This window comes from Octopus sinensis, linkage group LG4 (genome assembly GCF_006345805.1).
Source record: "Octopus sinensis linkage group LG4, ASM634580v1, whole genome shotgun sequence".
Taxonomy (NCBI): domain Eukaryota; kingdom Metazoa; phylum Mollusca; class Cephalopoda; order Octopoda; family Octopodidae; genus Octopus; species Octopus sinensis.
In genome coordinates, this window is record NC_043000.1 from 24,034,047 (window position 1) to 24,047,527 (window position 13,481).

Consider the following 13,481-nt stretch of genomic DNA (forward strand, 5'->3'; position numbering starts at 1 on the left):
GACAACAAAAACTAATTTTGTAAAATCCAAAACAGTGTTTCTCTGAGACTTAATTTGTTTACGTCGATTCCTCCATGGTGTTGTTTTGCATTTATAATAAAACTAGCAGTATCGCCCGGCGCTGCTCGGGTTTGTTTCGACCCTTTAGAATTGGAATTTTTGAAAAGTCAAAATTTTGCATTATGTAGCTAGTTATTCTCTGTAAGCGAACATTTTTCTGGTTGAAATACACCGAATAATGGCGACACAGCAGTCAAAAAATCGTAAAAAATAGGGATTTTCATAGAAAAAAAGCACCTTTTTGATGTAAATAATTTTTTGTGTTAACATGGTCCGAAATGAATTTTTTCTTCTACGGAAGGAAGAGCAAGTCTTCTTCTATCATACTCTCAATTTTGGTCAACTTGTGCCACAGGGTCTCGGAGGAGATAGTGTTAGTTGAAGGCTACCAAACCTGCCATACACAGACAACTTCAGCTTTATATATATAGAGAGATAAATATATACAAATTATAAAAATTAAAAATATATATAGTACAATACTTTTTCTACTTCGCGGATTTTCACTAATCGCGGGGGGTTTTGGACTTGCGATAGTTGAGGGATTACTGTATATGGAATTATCGAATAACAATCTAATCTGACCAATTCCTTACTCCAATAGACCCGTACCCGTTGCTCCAGCCGCTACATGCATTTAAAAGCAAAAAACACTGTAGTTATATTTTACCTCAGTAACGTAACCGGTTGCATTCACAAACTTTTCAAATTCTGCATTACTAACTTCATGAATATCCATATAAAATGATTTTATCTCTATTTCTCTCTCTGGACCCTCTCCATCGGCGACAAATACCGGTCTATTTGTACCCATTTGAAACTTTCCTGCTGGAATGAATGACATTTCTTCCGTGTGTGGGATGGAAGAACTGGGAGTATTTGCTTCTGAGGAATATTTACTGTTTTCTTCGGAATTTGTTTCTTGTCCACATTGACCCCGGCTCGTAGAACAGCCGCAACTGGGTTTTTCAGGAGCATCTCCTTTTGTAATATTAATTACCAGACAGGCGAGTGTAAACAAACTCACAAGTCTAGTAATGGAATAGTTAGACATCTTAGTGAAATATAAATTAATTAGAAGAATTTGAAGTGGTTAGAATTGGTCTGAGTTGGTAAAAGTGGTTCCATAGAGGTATCTGTCCGAAGTAAGGCGTGTTGTGCACTTTAAGGAAACAAAACCCTAAAGTCTTGAAAGAATTGGGCGAGATAAACAAACAGTTATCTCCCTTCCTTACATTTTTCTTTCTCCCTCTTCTCCTCAACTCTCTCTCTTACATCACTTCTCTCTCCCTCTTCTCCTCAACTCTCTCTCTTCCCCACCCATTTCCTCTATTGCAACACTTCTCTCCCCCGCCCCTTACAACACTTTATCTCCCTCCCTCTATTACATAATTTCTCTCTTCCTTCCATTCCTTTCCTCTTACCCTCGGCCCCTCCCTCGACCACCTCAGAATCTTTATACTGTAACCCATTATGCGGCGAGCTGGCAGAAACGTTAGCGCGCCAGGCGAAATGCGTAGCCGTATTTCGTCTGCCGTTACGTTCTGAGTTCAAATTCCGCCGAGGTCGACTTTGCCTTTCATCCTTTCGGAATTGATAAATAAAGTACCAGTTCGCACTGGGGTCAATATAATCGACTTAATCCGTTTGTCTGTCCTTGTTTGTCCCCTCTATGTTTAGCCCCTTGTGGGCAATAAAGAAATATATACTGTAACCCATTCATTGAACTGATTCTTTGTCGCTGCAGTAACAAATTCTTGAACACAATTTTCAGCTTGGTTTTAACTCTTTGGTATAATTGCTTTCAGGTTATTTTATTTTATTCTTTTACTTGTTTCAGTCATTTGACTGTGGCCGTGCTGGAGCACTGCCTTAAAGGGTTTTAGTGGAACATATTGACCGCAAGACTTATTCTCTGAAAGCTTAGTACTTATTTTGTTGGTCTCTTTTGCTGAACCACTAAGTTATGAGGATGTAAACACACCAGCATCGGTTGTCAAGTGATGGTAGGAGACACACACACACACATGATAAGCTTCTTTCAGTTTCCGTCTACCAAATCTACTCATAAGGCTTTGGTCAGCCCAAGGCTATAGTAAGTGAAGACACTTATCCAAAGTGTCATGCAGTGGGACTGAACTTGGAATTATGTGGTTGGGAAGCAGGCTTCTTACTACACAGCCACAGAAAATTTCACTAAGAAAATATCTTTTCTGCAAGTTATGAAGAAACAAAAATGAGGCGGAATAGATTTCTGATAGGTATGTTGACAGTTCACTAAGTCATCTTCTGTTCTTGGCTATTAGGGATTCTTTTGACCATGAAAGGGTGAAATACATCAGTTTGCCAACAAGGTTTTGATACTTCAAAGCATTTTGTCATATGCTCTTCCAATTCTAACCGATTTCCAATCTATATTGCTCTTTCAAAACTATAAAACATTTGATTTTGGCAAACAACTATTTCTGTTAATTCCCTGTTTTTATGACAGAAATTTCTTATTTCTTTATTGCCCACAAGGGGCTAAACATAGAGGGGACAAACAAGGACAGAAAAAGGGATTAAGTCAATTACACAGACCCCAGTGCCTAACAGGTACTTAATTTATCGACCCCAAAAGGATGAAAGAGAATTTGAACTCAGAACGTAACGACAGACGAAGTAATGCTGAGCATTTTGCCCGGCGTACTAACGATTCTGCCAGCTTGCTGCCTTAATAACAGAAATTTCTATCAAGCAGCATGAAACAGCAATTTTTCACTGTTTTTCGGGGTGGTGAAAGAGGGCGTTAGTTGATTAAATTGACCACTAATATATGTCTGCTATTTATTTCACCAACAATGGGTGGATGAAAAAAGCAATGTTTGAATTCACTATACTAAATACTCTCTTTTACTTGTTTCAGTCATTTGACTGTGGCTATGCTGGAGCACTGCCTTTATTCGAGCAAATCGGCCCTAGTACTTATTCTATTGGTCGCTTTTGCCGAACCGCTAAGTTACGGGGACATAAACACACCAGCATCTGTTGTCAAGCGATGTTGGGGGGACAAACACAGACACACAAACATATACACACACTTACATACATATATACGACAGGCTTCTTTCAGTTTCCATCTGCCAAATCTGCTCACAAGGCTTTGGTTGGCCTGAGGCTATAGTAGAAGACACTTGCCTATGGTGCCACGCAGTGGGACTGAACCCAGAACCATGTGGTTGGTAAGCAAGCTGCTTACCACATATCTACTCTTACACCTACTGGAAAGAATTTTTTTCTCTCAATTCTATCACCCATTTCCACTTTCACAGCAATAACAACAACAACAATAAAAATAATAATGATAATAATAGTTTCATATTTTGCCACAAGGGCAGCAAATTTGGGGGAGGAGACAAGTCAATTACATTGACTCCAGTCTTTAACTGGTACTTATTTTATCAACCCCTGAAAGGATGAAAGGCAAAGTCGACCTCTGCAGAATTTGAACTCAGAACGTAAAGATGGACGAAATGCTACTAAGCATTTTTCCCAGTGTACTAATGATTCTGCCAGTTCACTGCCTTACATAATAATAATAATAATAATAATAATAATAATCCTTTCTGCCAAAGGCACAAGGCCTGAAATGTTGAGGGAGGGGACTAGTCAACTATATCGACCCCAGTGTGTAACTGGTACTTATTTCATCGACCCCCAAAAGGATGAAAAGCAAAGTCGATCTCAGTGGAATTTGAACTTGGAACATAATGAGTTGGAGGAACTAGCACTAAGCATTTTATCCAATGACCTAACGAATTTTCTGGCTTGCTGCTTTACACAACAACAACAATGAAAATAAATAATAATAATAATAATCCTTTTAACTAAAGGCACAAGGTCTGAAATTTGGGGTAAGGAGACCAATTGATTACACTGACCCCAGTATTTCACTGGTACTTAATTTAATAATCCCAAAAGGATGAAAGGCAAAGTGGACCTTGGTAGAATAATGATGATGATGATGGTGGCGGTGGTAGTGGTTTCTGGTTTAGGCACAAGGCCAGCAATTTTAAGAGGAGGTGGTTGGTTGATTCCAACAACCTCAGAGTACTTGACTGGTACTTTATTTTATCAACCCTAGAGGGAACATAGGCAAATTTGACCTTGGTGGGTTTTGAACACACAAAATAAGGAGTTGGAACAACCGGTAGACATTTTCCCTTGTTCACAACTGATTCTGTTATGCATCAGCCCTGCAAAAAATGAGCTCCACACAGAAACTAAATACTGGACTCACTGAATGCCTTCAAAAACCCTTAACTATGTTGTTTTATTTGTTCATAAAATATACTATTAAAAAAGTAATTAAATCAGTTTAATTAGTCTCAGTAATTTCAACTTCATAAAATATTATTTACACTACATGTATGAAATCCTTGCTTGTTTACTAAAACTCCAGTCTGCTGTTTTATGTCTATAAAATATACCATAAAACTGTAATTAACTCAGTTCTATTATCAGTATTCACTTAATGTAAAAATGATGGTTTATTTGTAAATTAGGTGTATGTAGCATGTCGTTTCTATGTAACCTCGCCCATTCGGGACATACACAATTGTGCCTCTTGAATTTGTTTCCTCATAACTTTCAGAAAAATGGATATTTTTTAAAGAAACCTTCTACAAATACTTTTCGTATGGGGAAGATTTCAATTATATTGGAATTTGTTGGGAAAACATTTTTTCCAAGGGTGGGGAAAGAAGTTTCTGAAAATTCACTGGAGTTGGATTTGTTTCCTCATAACTTTCAGAAAAATCGGTATCTTTTAAAGAAATTTCTTTACAAATACCTTTCAGAAGGTATATACCTTCCATCAGGCATTTGCTGTATTCTGAATGCCTTACTTCCCTGGACATGGATACATTGAAACTCCAACGTCTGGCAACTGACTTGGCAGACACCCATAAAATTATTAACCATCTTACTAACAATAATTCTGAGCACCTTTTCAAACTCCATCTGTCTAACACCCGTGGACATGTTTATGAAGTCAGAAAACAGCACAGCACCCATGACTTTCGGAAACATTTTTTCACGCTAAGAGTTGTTGAAGCATGGAACAAACTGCCGGCATCAGTTGTTAGTTGTTGGAGCACTGCATCCTTCAAAACTTCCATGTTTCCTGAGATTCGCCAACACTACACCTGATTTTCTCCCCTCCATACACACACAAGCATGTATCTGACTCATACACTGTTCATTTTCCAGACATTTGTACATTACTGCATATGCTTTATACGCACTTTTGACAAGTTGTGGTGCACCTGAGCACTGTATACAATAATTTCATTATTATTATTATATTATGATTATATTGGAATTTAATGTGGGAAAATAAAAATGGTGGGACACATACCTACATACAGATGCACATTATATTTTTTTTCCGTAATTCCAAATTTCATTTTGTAGATATGTGTGATGTGTCAGTATGAATGTATGCAAGCCCATCAATTTTTATCATATTAAATTCTGATATAATTGTAATCTACACCATCTGAGATGCATTTGTAGAAAAGTTCTTTTAAAAATATCTATTTTTCTAAAAGTAACCAGCAACAAAGCTGACTTGAGTGAATTTTCCAAAACTCCTCCTCACCTTCAGAAAAATTCTTTTGCAACAATTTCTAATATAATCGTTATCTACATCATCTGAAATATATTTGTTGAAAATTTCGTTTAAAAAATATCCATTTTTCTGAAAGTTATGAAGAAACTGATTTGGTGATGGGAGCACAATTGTGTAGGTATACTCTCTTTTACTCGTTTCAGTCATTTGTCTGTGGCCATGCTGGAGCACCACCTTTAGTTGAGCAAATCGACCTCAGAACTTATTCTTTGTAAGCCTAGTACTTATTCTATTGGTCTCTTTTGCCGAACCACTAAGTTTACAGGAACATAAACACACCAGCATCAGTTGTCAAGCGATGTTAGGGGAACAAACACAAACATATACACGATGGGCTTCTTTCAGTTTCCATCTACCAAATCCACTCACAAGGCTTTGGTCAGCCCAAGACTATAGCAGAAGACACTTGCCCAAGGTGCCACGCAGTGGGACTGAACCCAGAGCCATGTGGTTGGTAAGCCAGCTACTTACCACACAGCCACTCCTACGCCTATGTCCTGTTTTGTTCAGAAAATTATTGTTTATTTACAGATTCGACAACTTTACCTTGCTTTCACTATTTGCATTGTTATTACCTTTTGGAAAAGTTGAAACCTGTTAGTTCAGTACTTACGCTGGTCTTTTGCTTAGATTGAAGATATCATGAACTGAAATAACACTATTGGCACTGGCAACGACCTCGCTCAAATGTTTTTTCACGTGCCACCAGCACAAGTGCCAGTAAGGCGACGCAAGTAACGATCACAATCGAATAGTGCTTTATATGTGCCACTGGCACGGAGGCCAGTTTGTTGCTCTGGCAATGATCACACTCGTTAGTCAATATCATCAGTTATTCATTTACCATACACAAGTATGGCGCAGGAGTGGCTGTGTGGTAAGTAGCTTGTTTACCAACCACATGGTTGCGGGTTCAGTCCCACTGCGTGGCACCTTGGGCAAGTGTCTTCTACTATAGCCTCGGGCCGACCAAAGCCTTGTGAGTGGATTTGGTAGACGGAAACTGAAAGAAGCCTATCGTATATATATATATGCGTGTGTGTGTTTGTCCCCCTAGCATTGCTTGACAACTGATGCTGGTGTGTTTATGTCCCCATTACTTAGCAGTTCGGCAAAATAGACCGATAGAATAAGTACTGGGCTTACAAAAGAATAAGTCCCGGGGTCGAGTTGCTCGATTAAAGGCGGTGCTCCAGCATAGCCGCAGTCAAATGACTGAAACAAGTAAAAGAGTAAGTGATAATGTAAACGAAACCAATTGTTTGGCTGTTTATTACAGATGATTTCCCCTATTGACAATCATTATGATAAGCGATAATTCATCTCCTCTTCAGAAATTCTTAGGTCTTAGCTTCAACATAGCAAGATAACAGAATACTTCACACCCTATGCATGTAGCTAGGGGCTGTTGAAACAGAGAGAATATAAAGATTTCAGCTAGCCATGCATAACACCAAAATGCAAAATATGAATCCTGAAAAAAAAAAAACATGCAACTTTGCGACGAAAGGAGCCTAATCAATATTCTATTGTTCACCGACCCACTTTTAGTTATTTTATACAACACCTGTCTCATCTGAGAGGCTAAATGGCCACCATGTTTAACCTCAACCAAGAACATCCATTTACATTATATCTATAACAGCACAGTTGCCTCCCCTGTTCATTTCAGTCGACGCATTTAACACCCAACTAATAATCTCTTAGAATCTGTACCTGCCTTTGAAAATAACATTACGTAACTTCAGATCATGCTTGTCTCTACACATCTATCATATTCTCATATTCAAGGTCATCTAACATCACACTTACGTATGTGTCAAAGACTGGTTTTTGTATGAAGAGGGAAAATATTTCGAGACAAGAGATTTCAAGTAATTTCCACTATTTCTTACCTACTAAGTTTGCATTTGCATGGATGTAAAAAAAAAAAAAAAAAAAAAAAACCTCGGACGGATTTAATGAATAGTTATTTATTTATTTCTAGAATGTTAAAATGGTGACATCCAATGTTTACATTTCCAAAAATATGCTGTCTTTTATATTTTTAATATATTTTATTGAAGATATTAAAAAAATTTTAATTTTCCCCAATTGTTGTCAAACTGACGGATCAATGAGTGATCCATGTTGTAAAAAATATTTGAGTTGGCAACAACTTTGGAGATATATTTAGATTAAAAACCAAATTCAATTTGGTCATGATGAATATTCCATTTTGAAATTATCACAAGTCAGAAGAGAGTTCAAATAAGACATTGTCGTCAAAATCGTTGTCATTTTCGTTCATATCACTTTCATCGCCAGAACCAAGCAAATTATCAACAAGATCATCGTCGTCGTCATCATCGTCATCGTCGTCATCATCATCTGAAAAAAATGAACGAGTCACATACCAAACATGATAAAATTCAAAAATCTGCAAATAATCTGACTTTATTTCACAAATAAAAAAAATTCAGGTTTTCTACATATTGCTGATGACAGTATTGCCTGATTGGCACCCGTGCCAGCAGTATGTTAAAAGAACCATTCAAGCATCAATTAGCTCGAGGCTTGGAGATGAACATGCCTGTTGCAATTCCTTTCACTCTTGTCCTCTTTCGCAACAGCAACTACCGAGAGAAAACAGGCTTGCTCCTCTCGGAATAATCTTAATTACAAATTTGCTTGACAGTTGTACTCTTCTCGAATGTGATAGCAGGTGTTCGACATAAGCCCAGAGCTCAATCACCTTGGGGCATTGCACAATTGCATGCAGGACAGTTTCACTTTCCTGAACAGTAGGTGAAATGCATTTTATGTTCTGCACACATAGAGGGCATGTCTCTATTAAAACACAAGACTGTGTATTATCACACACATTTGTTCTGAAGAAGAATCAAATCCTGCTTAAGTGGCTTTGTTTGTTTACATAATGACATCACCAGTGGGTATTTGTTTACAATGTTGATATGTACACTACATAGGTGAGACAGGGTGTCTATGCAGTTAAAAAGCTTACTTCTCGACCATGTCATTTTGAGTTCAGTCCCATTACACAGCACCTTGGGCAAGTGTCTTCTATACTCTTTGCTATAGCAGAAAACACTATAGTATAGCCTGGTGAGTGGATTTGGTATATGGAAACTGAAAGAAGCTCATTGTATGTATGGGGGAGAGAGAGAGAGAGAAAAAAGAGAACCCTTGTCTTGACATCATATGATGACGGTAATTAGCATCACCATCATACAAATGATGTTCATTTTCAGTCTTCCATGGAGAAATATTATCTTGCTTGAAGGTGAGGGCTGGTGACAGGGAGGGCATCTTCCCCGTGGTGTTCAATAAGTTGATAAACCATTTTAGCTTACTAAACAAGGCTGTTTGCCTGCCTGTTTGACAATCCCCTCAACCCTTATAAAAAAACTGTCACAGAAAACATCATCATGTGATGTCCATATTCTGTGTTGGATGGTTTGATAGGATCTGACAAGTTGGACCCTGTCATGCATTGAACTCCAATGTCTACTTTAGCATGGTTTCTACGACTGGATATTCTTTCTAATGCTGACCACTTTACAGAATGTATTGAGTGCTTTTTTTGCGGCCCTGGCACTAGTAAGGTCACCAAGTAATTCACTGATAAGCATATAATTAGAAAAAAAAAAAAAAAAGAAAAGTACCTTCTATATCACTTGATCCATCACCTAAAGCTGATACATGGACAATGTCATCATCTTCATCATCGTCATCATCATCATCGTCAATTCCCTCATCTTCATCATCATCATCATCATCACCCTAAAAATGACAAGGTAATTAAATTCAAGTTAAATCAATACTAGGGATCTCTAGCTCCCCAACCAAAATCGTATTTTAACTTCTGTAAAATAAATCGCTCCACCCAAAATATAAAATATGCAAGCCACTCACTTGGTCATCGTCATCATCTTTTAATTTGCCAATCTCATACAATCTGCAGACATTTTCTTCAACATTTGTATCACCATATTGTTGAGTCTAGAAGGAAAATTTGAAAATAAAATAATAATTCTTGAGCCTAGAGTAGAATAGGATATATATACATACACACACAAACATGTGGTGTGTGCCCGTGCCCCTTTTTATCTGTGTTTGTCCTCCATCCCCCACCACTACTTGACAACAAGCATTGATGTGTTTATGTCTCTATAACTTAGCAGTTCAGTGAAAGAGACCAATACAATATGTACTAGGCTTACAAAACAGAAAAAGTGCTGGAGTCAATTCATTCAACCAAGAATACTTTAAGGCAGTGCCCCAGCATGGGTGTAGTCTAATGACTAGAACAGGTAAAATATCTAAATTGGCTTCAGTCTAATGAAACATATTAAAAAAAAAAAAAATTCATTACCTCAACTACTGCAATATGATACTCTCGGGTGTCTGCAGCAAGGTTACAGATGCTTCTTGACTTGACATCATATGTTGCTGGAAAAAAAGACAAACTTAAATTTTACACAGGTAACTTCCATAACAGGAGCTGTTTAACCATTTAGCATTCAATTTACTCCGTCAAATGCGATGGTTTTTTATTCACATTGTTTTGAATTAATCCAGCATTTTTGTAGCTTCAAGATTTCAATGATATGAATATTTTATTAGGTTGAGGAAAAAGTCCGTGCACCATGTTAATATTTTTGTTGTGTGTGTGCAAAGCAAAGAACACCATATGAGTGAGATTATTGACAGAGCGGCTAATCGGCTTCAGTGCCAGTGGAATTTAAAAGACACCGTTCGAGCGTGATCGTTACCAGCATTGCCTTACTGGCACCTGTGCCATGTGTAAAAGATTCGAGCGAGGTCGTTGCCAGTACCGCCTGACTGGCCCTATTTGTGTGTGTATGTATATATATATCCTATTCTATACGGTGGCACGTAAAAGCACCCACTACACTCTCAGAGTGGTCGGTGTTAGGAAGGGCATCAAGCTGTAGAAGCTCTGCCAGATCAAGATTGAAGCCTGGTGCAGCCATCTGGTTTGCCAGCCCTCAGTCACTCGTCCAACCCATGCTAGCATGGAAAGTGGATGTTAAATGATGATGGCACACAAACTTTTTTCTCATACTTGTATTTTTAGAATGACATTGTAGGATAGGTGCAAGAGCCAAGACCTGGCCAGTTTGAACATAAAACAAATAGAATATATAGGTTGGTTTAAATATATAAAAAACTGTCTTACTATTTTACTCTATATTAATTAAACATAAATAAACATTTATTCTATCTTATAAAAATAATATTACATGCATGTTTGTCATGCCCACATGTGATTATAGGACATTTGCATGTAGCTTCTGTCAACAGAATGTTGCAGATATAGTAATACTGTATTTGATTTTGGTATTCAGTATATAACTGACATAGTCTACATAAGTGGTTCCCAAAGTGCTGTCCCTCATCAGGGGGATGTCGAAGAAAAACAGGGCAATAATGGAGTGGCCGAAAAAAATGATGGGTTAGTTAGGTTAAGTTTTTTGAAAGAGTTGTTTTGGATTTGCTGCAGAAAATGTTCTACGCTTATGGCGGTGAGTGGGGGAGGAGGGAGAGCCCTAGGAATGTGACCCGACTGCCAAAAAAAAAGTTTGGGAACCACTGGTCTACACTGATGTTTTCCAGTGTTAACGTTCATACTTTTTCTATTGATTCAAGTAAATTTATAAATACATACATTTACTAATTACACTGAACTCCATTATACTCACACAACGGGTGTGTGTGTGACAGCTCTCACTTGTCATTGTCTGAGTGAAATGTTGATATGGTGTTTATGTTCCTTGCTGACATTATGAGCAGTTATTCTGTACTTTCAAATACCAGCGGAATAAAAACTTATTTGCAAAAAAAAAAAAAAAACATGTAAGGGTTCCTAAAAGGAAGGGCACATAACTGTAAAAGACTGCTCCAAAAAAGTCCCCATTCAACCCATGCTAGCATGGAAAATCAGATGTTAAACAAGCATGCACTGTACACTTTGTAAAGTGGTTGGTGTGATAGGAAGGAGATCCAGCCATAGAAACCATGCCAAAGACAAAATGTATGAATGAAACATGGTGCTTCAAACTGTGTAGAAGAGGAGTGATTCTGAATAGTTTGATAAGAGCTGGAAATCCTGAAGACTATGCCAGGCTCCATCTGCTTTTGGCATGATTTCTATGGCTGGATGCCCTTCTTAAGACCAAATACTTTACAGAGTGTACTGGATGCTTGTTATGTGGAACAAGCACCAGTGAGGTCACTAGGTAAATTGCAGGACGAGACCCCAACTGAGTGGGGATTAGTATGGAGGTGGGTGGCTTCATTCAAGGTGATGAGAAGTTAGAGTGTGATAGAGCGAGAGAAACAGATGTCTTGCAGTAAAGGTGATACATGGCTACTCCCGTTGGGAAAAGAGAGAGAGATGGTGAAGAAGGTGTGTTGGCGTGTGCCCCCAAGTTACAGGGAGGTGTATATAAATGAACAATTGCAAACAATTTATGTAGCCCAAAGAGGGAAATTTACATCCATTTTCTTTCCATCTTGGTATTTGCCCTTCTGTTTTCAAGTGATAAACTAGTATTGGATAATAATAATAATGATGATAAGGAAAAAATGCCAAAGGTAATTAGGAAAAGTAACCATAGGTGTAGGAGTGGCTGTGTGGTAAGTAGCTTGCTTACGACCACATGGTTCTGGGTCCAGTCCCACTGTGTGGCACCTTGGACAAGTGTCTTCTGCTATAGCCTCGGGCCGACCAAAGCCTTGTGAGTGGATTTGGTAGATGGAAACTGAAAGAAGCCCGTCGTGTATATATATATGTATGTGTGTCTGTGTTTGTCCCCCCAACATTGCTTGACAACCGATGCTGGTGTGTTTACGTCCCCGTAACTTAGTGGTTTGGCAAAAGAGACCGATAGAATAAGTCCTGGGGTCGATTTGCTTGACTGAAGGTGGTACTCCAGCAAGGCCACAGTCAAATGACTGAAACAATTAAAAGAGTAAAAGAGAGTAAAGAGTATAGAAAATACCCCCCACCACTACCAAAATTACATTATGTTGTAGGTGCAGACGAAGAGAACTACTGCTATGTACACACAGCGAGTATAGCTCCAACTCTATACGATATTACACAACTCTCAATAAACCAGTTTACTTACATATGCAGCTGTAGTCTCGAGAATCAAATGTTCTGAATGTAGAAGCATATATGCTGTTGTACCGCTTGTCCCGTCGACGCTCATCTAACATGTGTATTGCTGAAGGAGAGACAAAAACGCATTTACTAATACACATCATTTACAAAATAAACAAACAAAAATATATTAACACACACAAAACGCAGAGACTGGTAGGAAGAAATTAGTGGAAGGAGGAAAAAAACAACAACAAAAACCCCATTTTCTTTGTCTTCACAACTTTCCTGTAGCTAATCATCATCATCGTTTAACGTCCGTTTTCCATGCTGGCATGGGTTGGACGGTTCGACCGGGGTCTGGGAAGCCAGGAGGCTGCACCAGGCTCCAGTCTGATCTGGCAGTGTTTCTACAGTTGGATGCCCTTCCTAACGCCAACCACTCTGTGGGTGTAGTGGGTGCTTTTTACGTGCCACCTGCACAGGTGCCAGGTGAGGCTGTCAATGGCCACGATCAGTTGGTGCTTTTTACGTGCCACCGGCAGGGATTGTGTACAGATTGTGTAAAAGTGCTATGATAGCTTATCATTTTCATTTAACATACATTTTCAATGCTGG

The 13,481-nt window shown here is 38.4% G+C and overlaps 2 protein-coding genes across 2 annotated transcripts in view; both read right to left on the bottom strand.

The window, feature by feature from the left end:
* LOC115210711 (formylglycine-generating enzyme) overlaps positions 1-1,306 on the bottom strand; it is a 57,291-nt gene extending 55,985 nt beyond the window's left edge. The window contains exon 1 of the mRNA XM_029779406.2: positions 731-1,306. Coding sequence (XP_029635266.1) covers positions 731-1,114 — 384 coding nt within the window. The 5' untranslated portion in view covers positions 1,115-1,306. The remainder of the gene's footprint in view (positions 1-730) is intronic.
* Positions 1,307-7,820: 6,514 nt separating this feature from the next.
* The window catches only part of LOC115210625 (DDB1- and CUL4-associated factor 1), a 58,375-nt gene continuing 52,714 nt past the window's right edge, over positions 7,821-13,481 (bottom strand). Inside the window, exons 33-37 of the mRNA XM_029779229.2 lie at positions 12,889-12,987; positions 10,107-10,183; positions 9,647-9,733; positions 9,397-9,514; positions 7,821-8,101 (exon numbers count right to left, since the gene is read on the bottom strand). Of these exons, the coding sequence (XP_029635089.1) occupies positions 7,959-8,101; positions 9,397-9,514; positions 9,647-9,733; positions 10,107-10,183; positions 12,889-12,987 (524 nt within the window). The 3' untranslated portion in view covers positions 7,821-7,958. The remainder of the gene's footprint in view (positions 8,102-9,396; positions 9,515-9,646; positions 9,734-10,106; positions 10,184-12,888; positions 12,988-13,481) is intronic.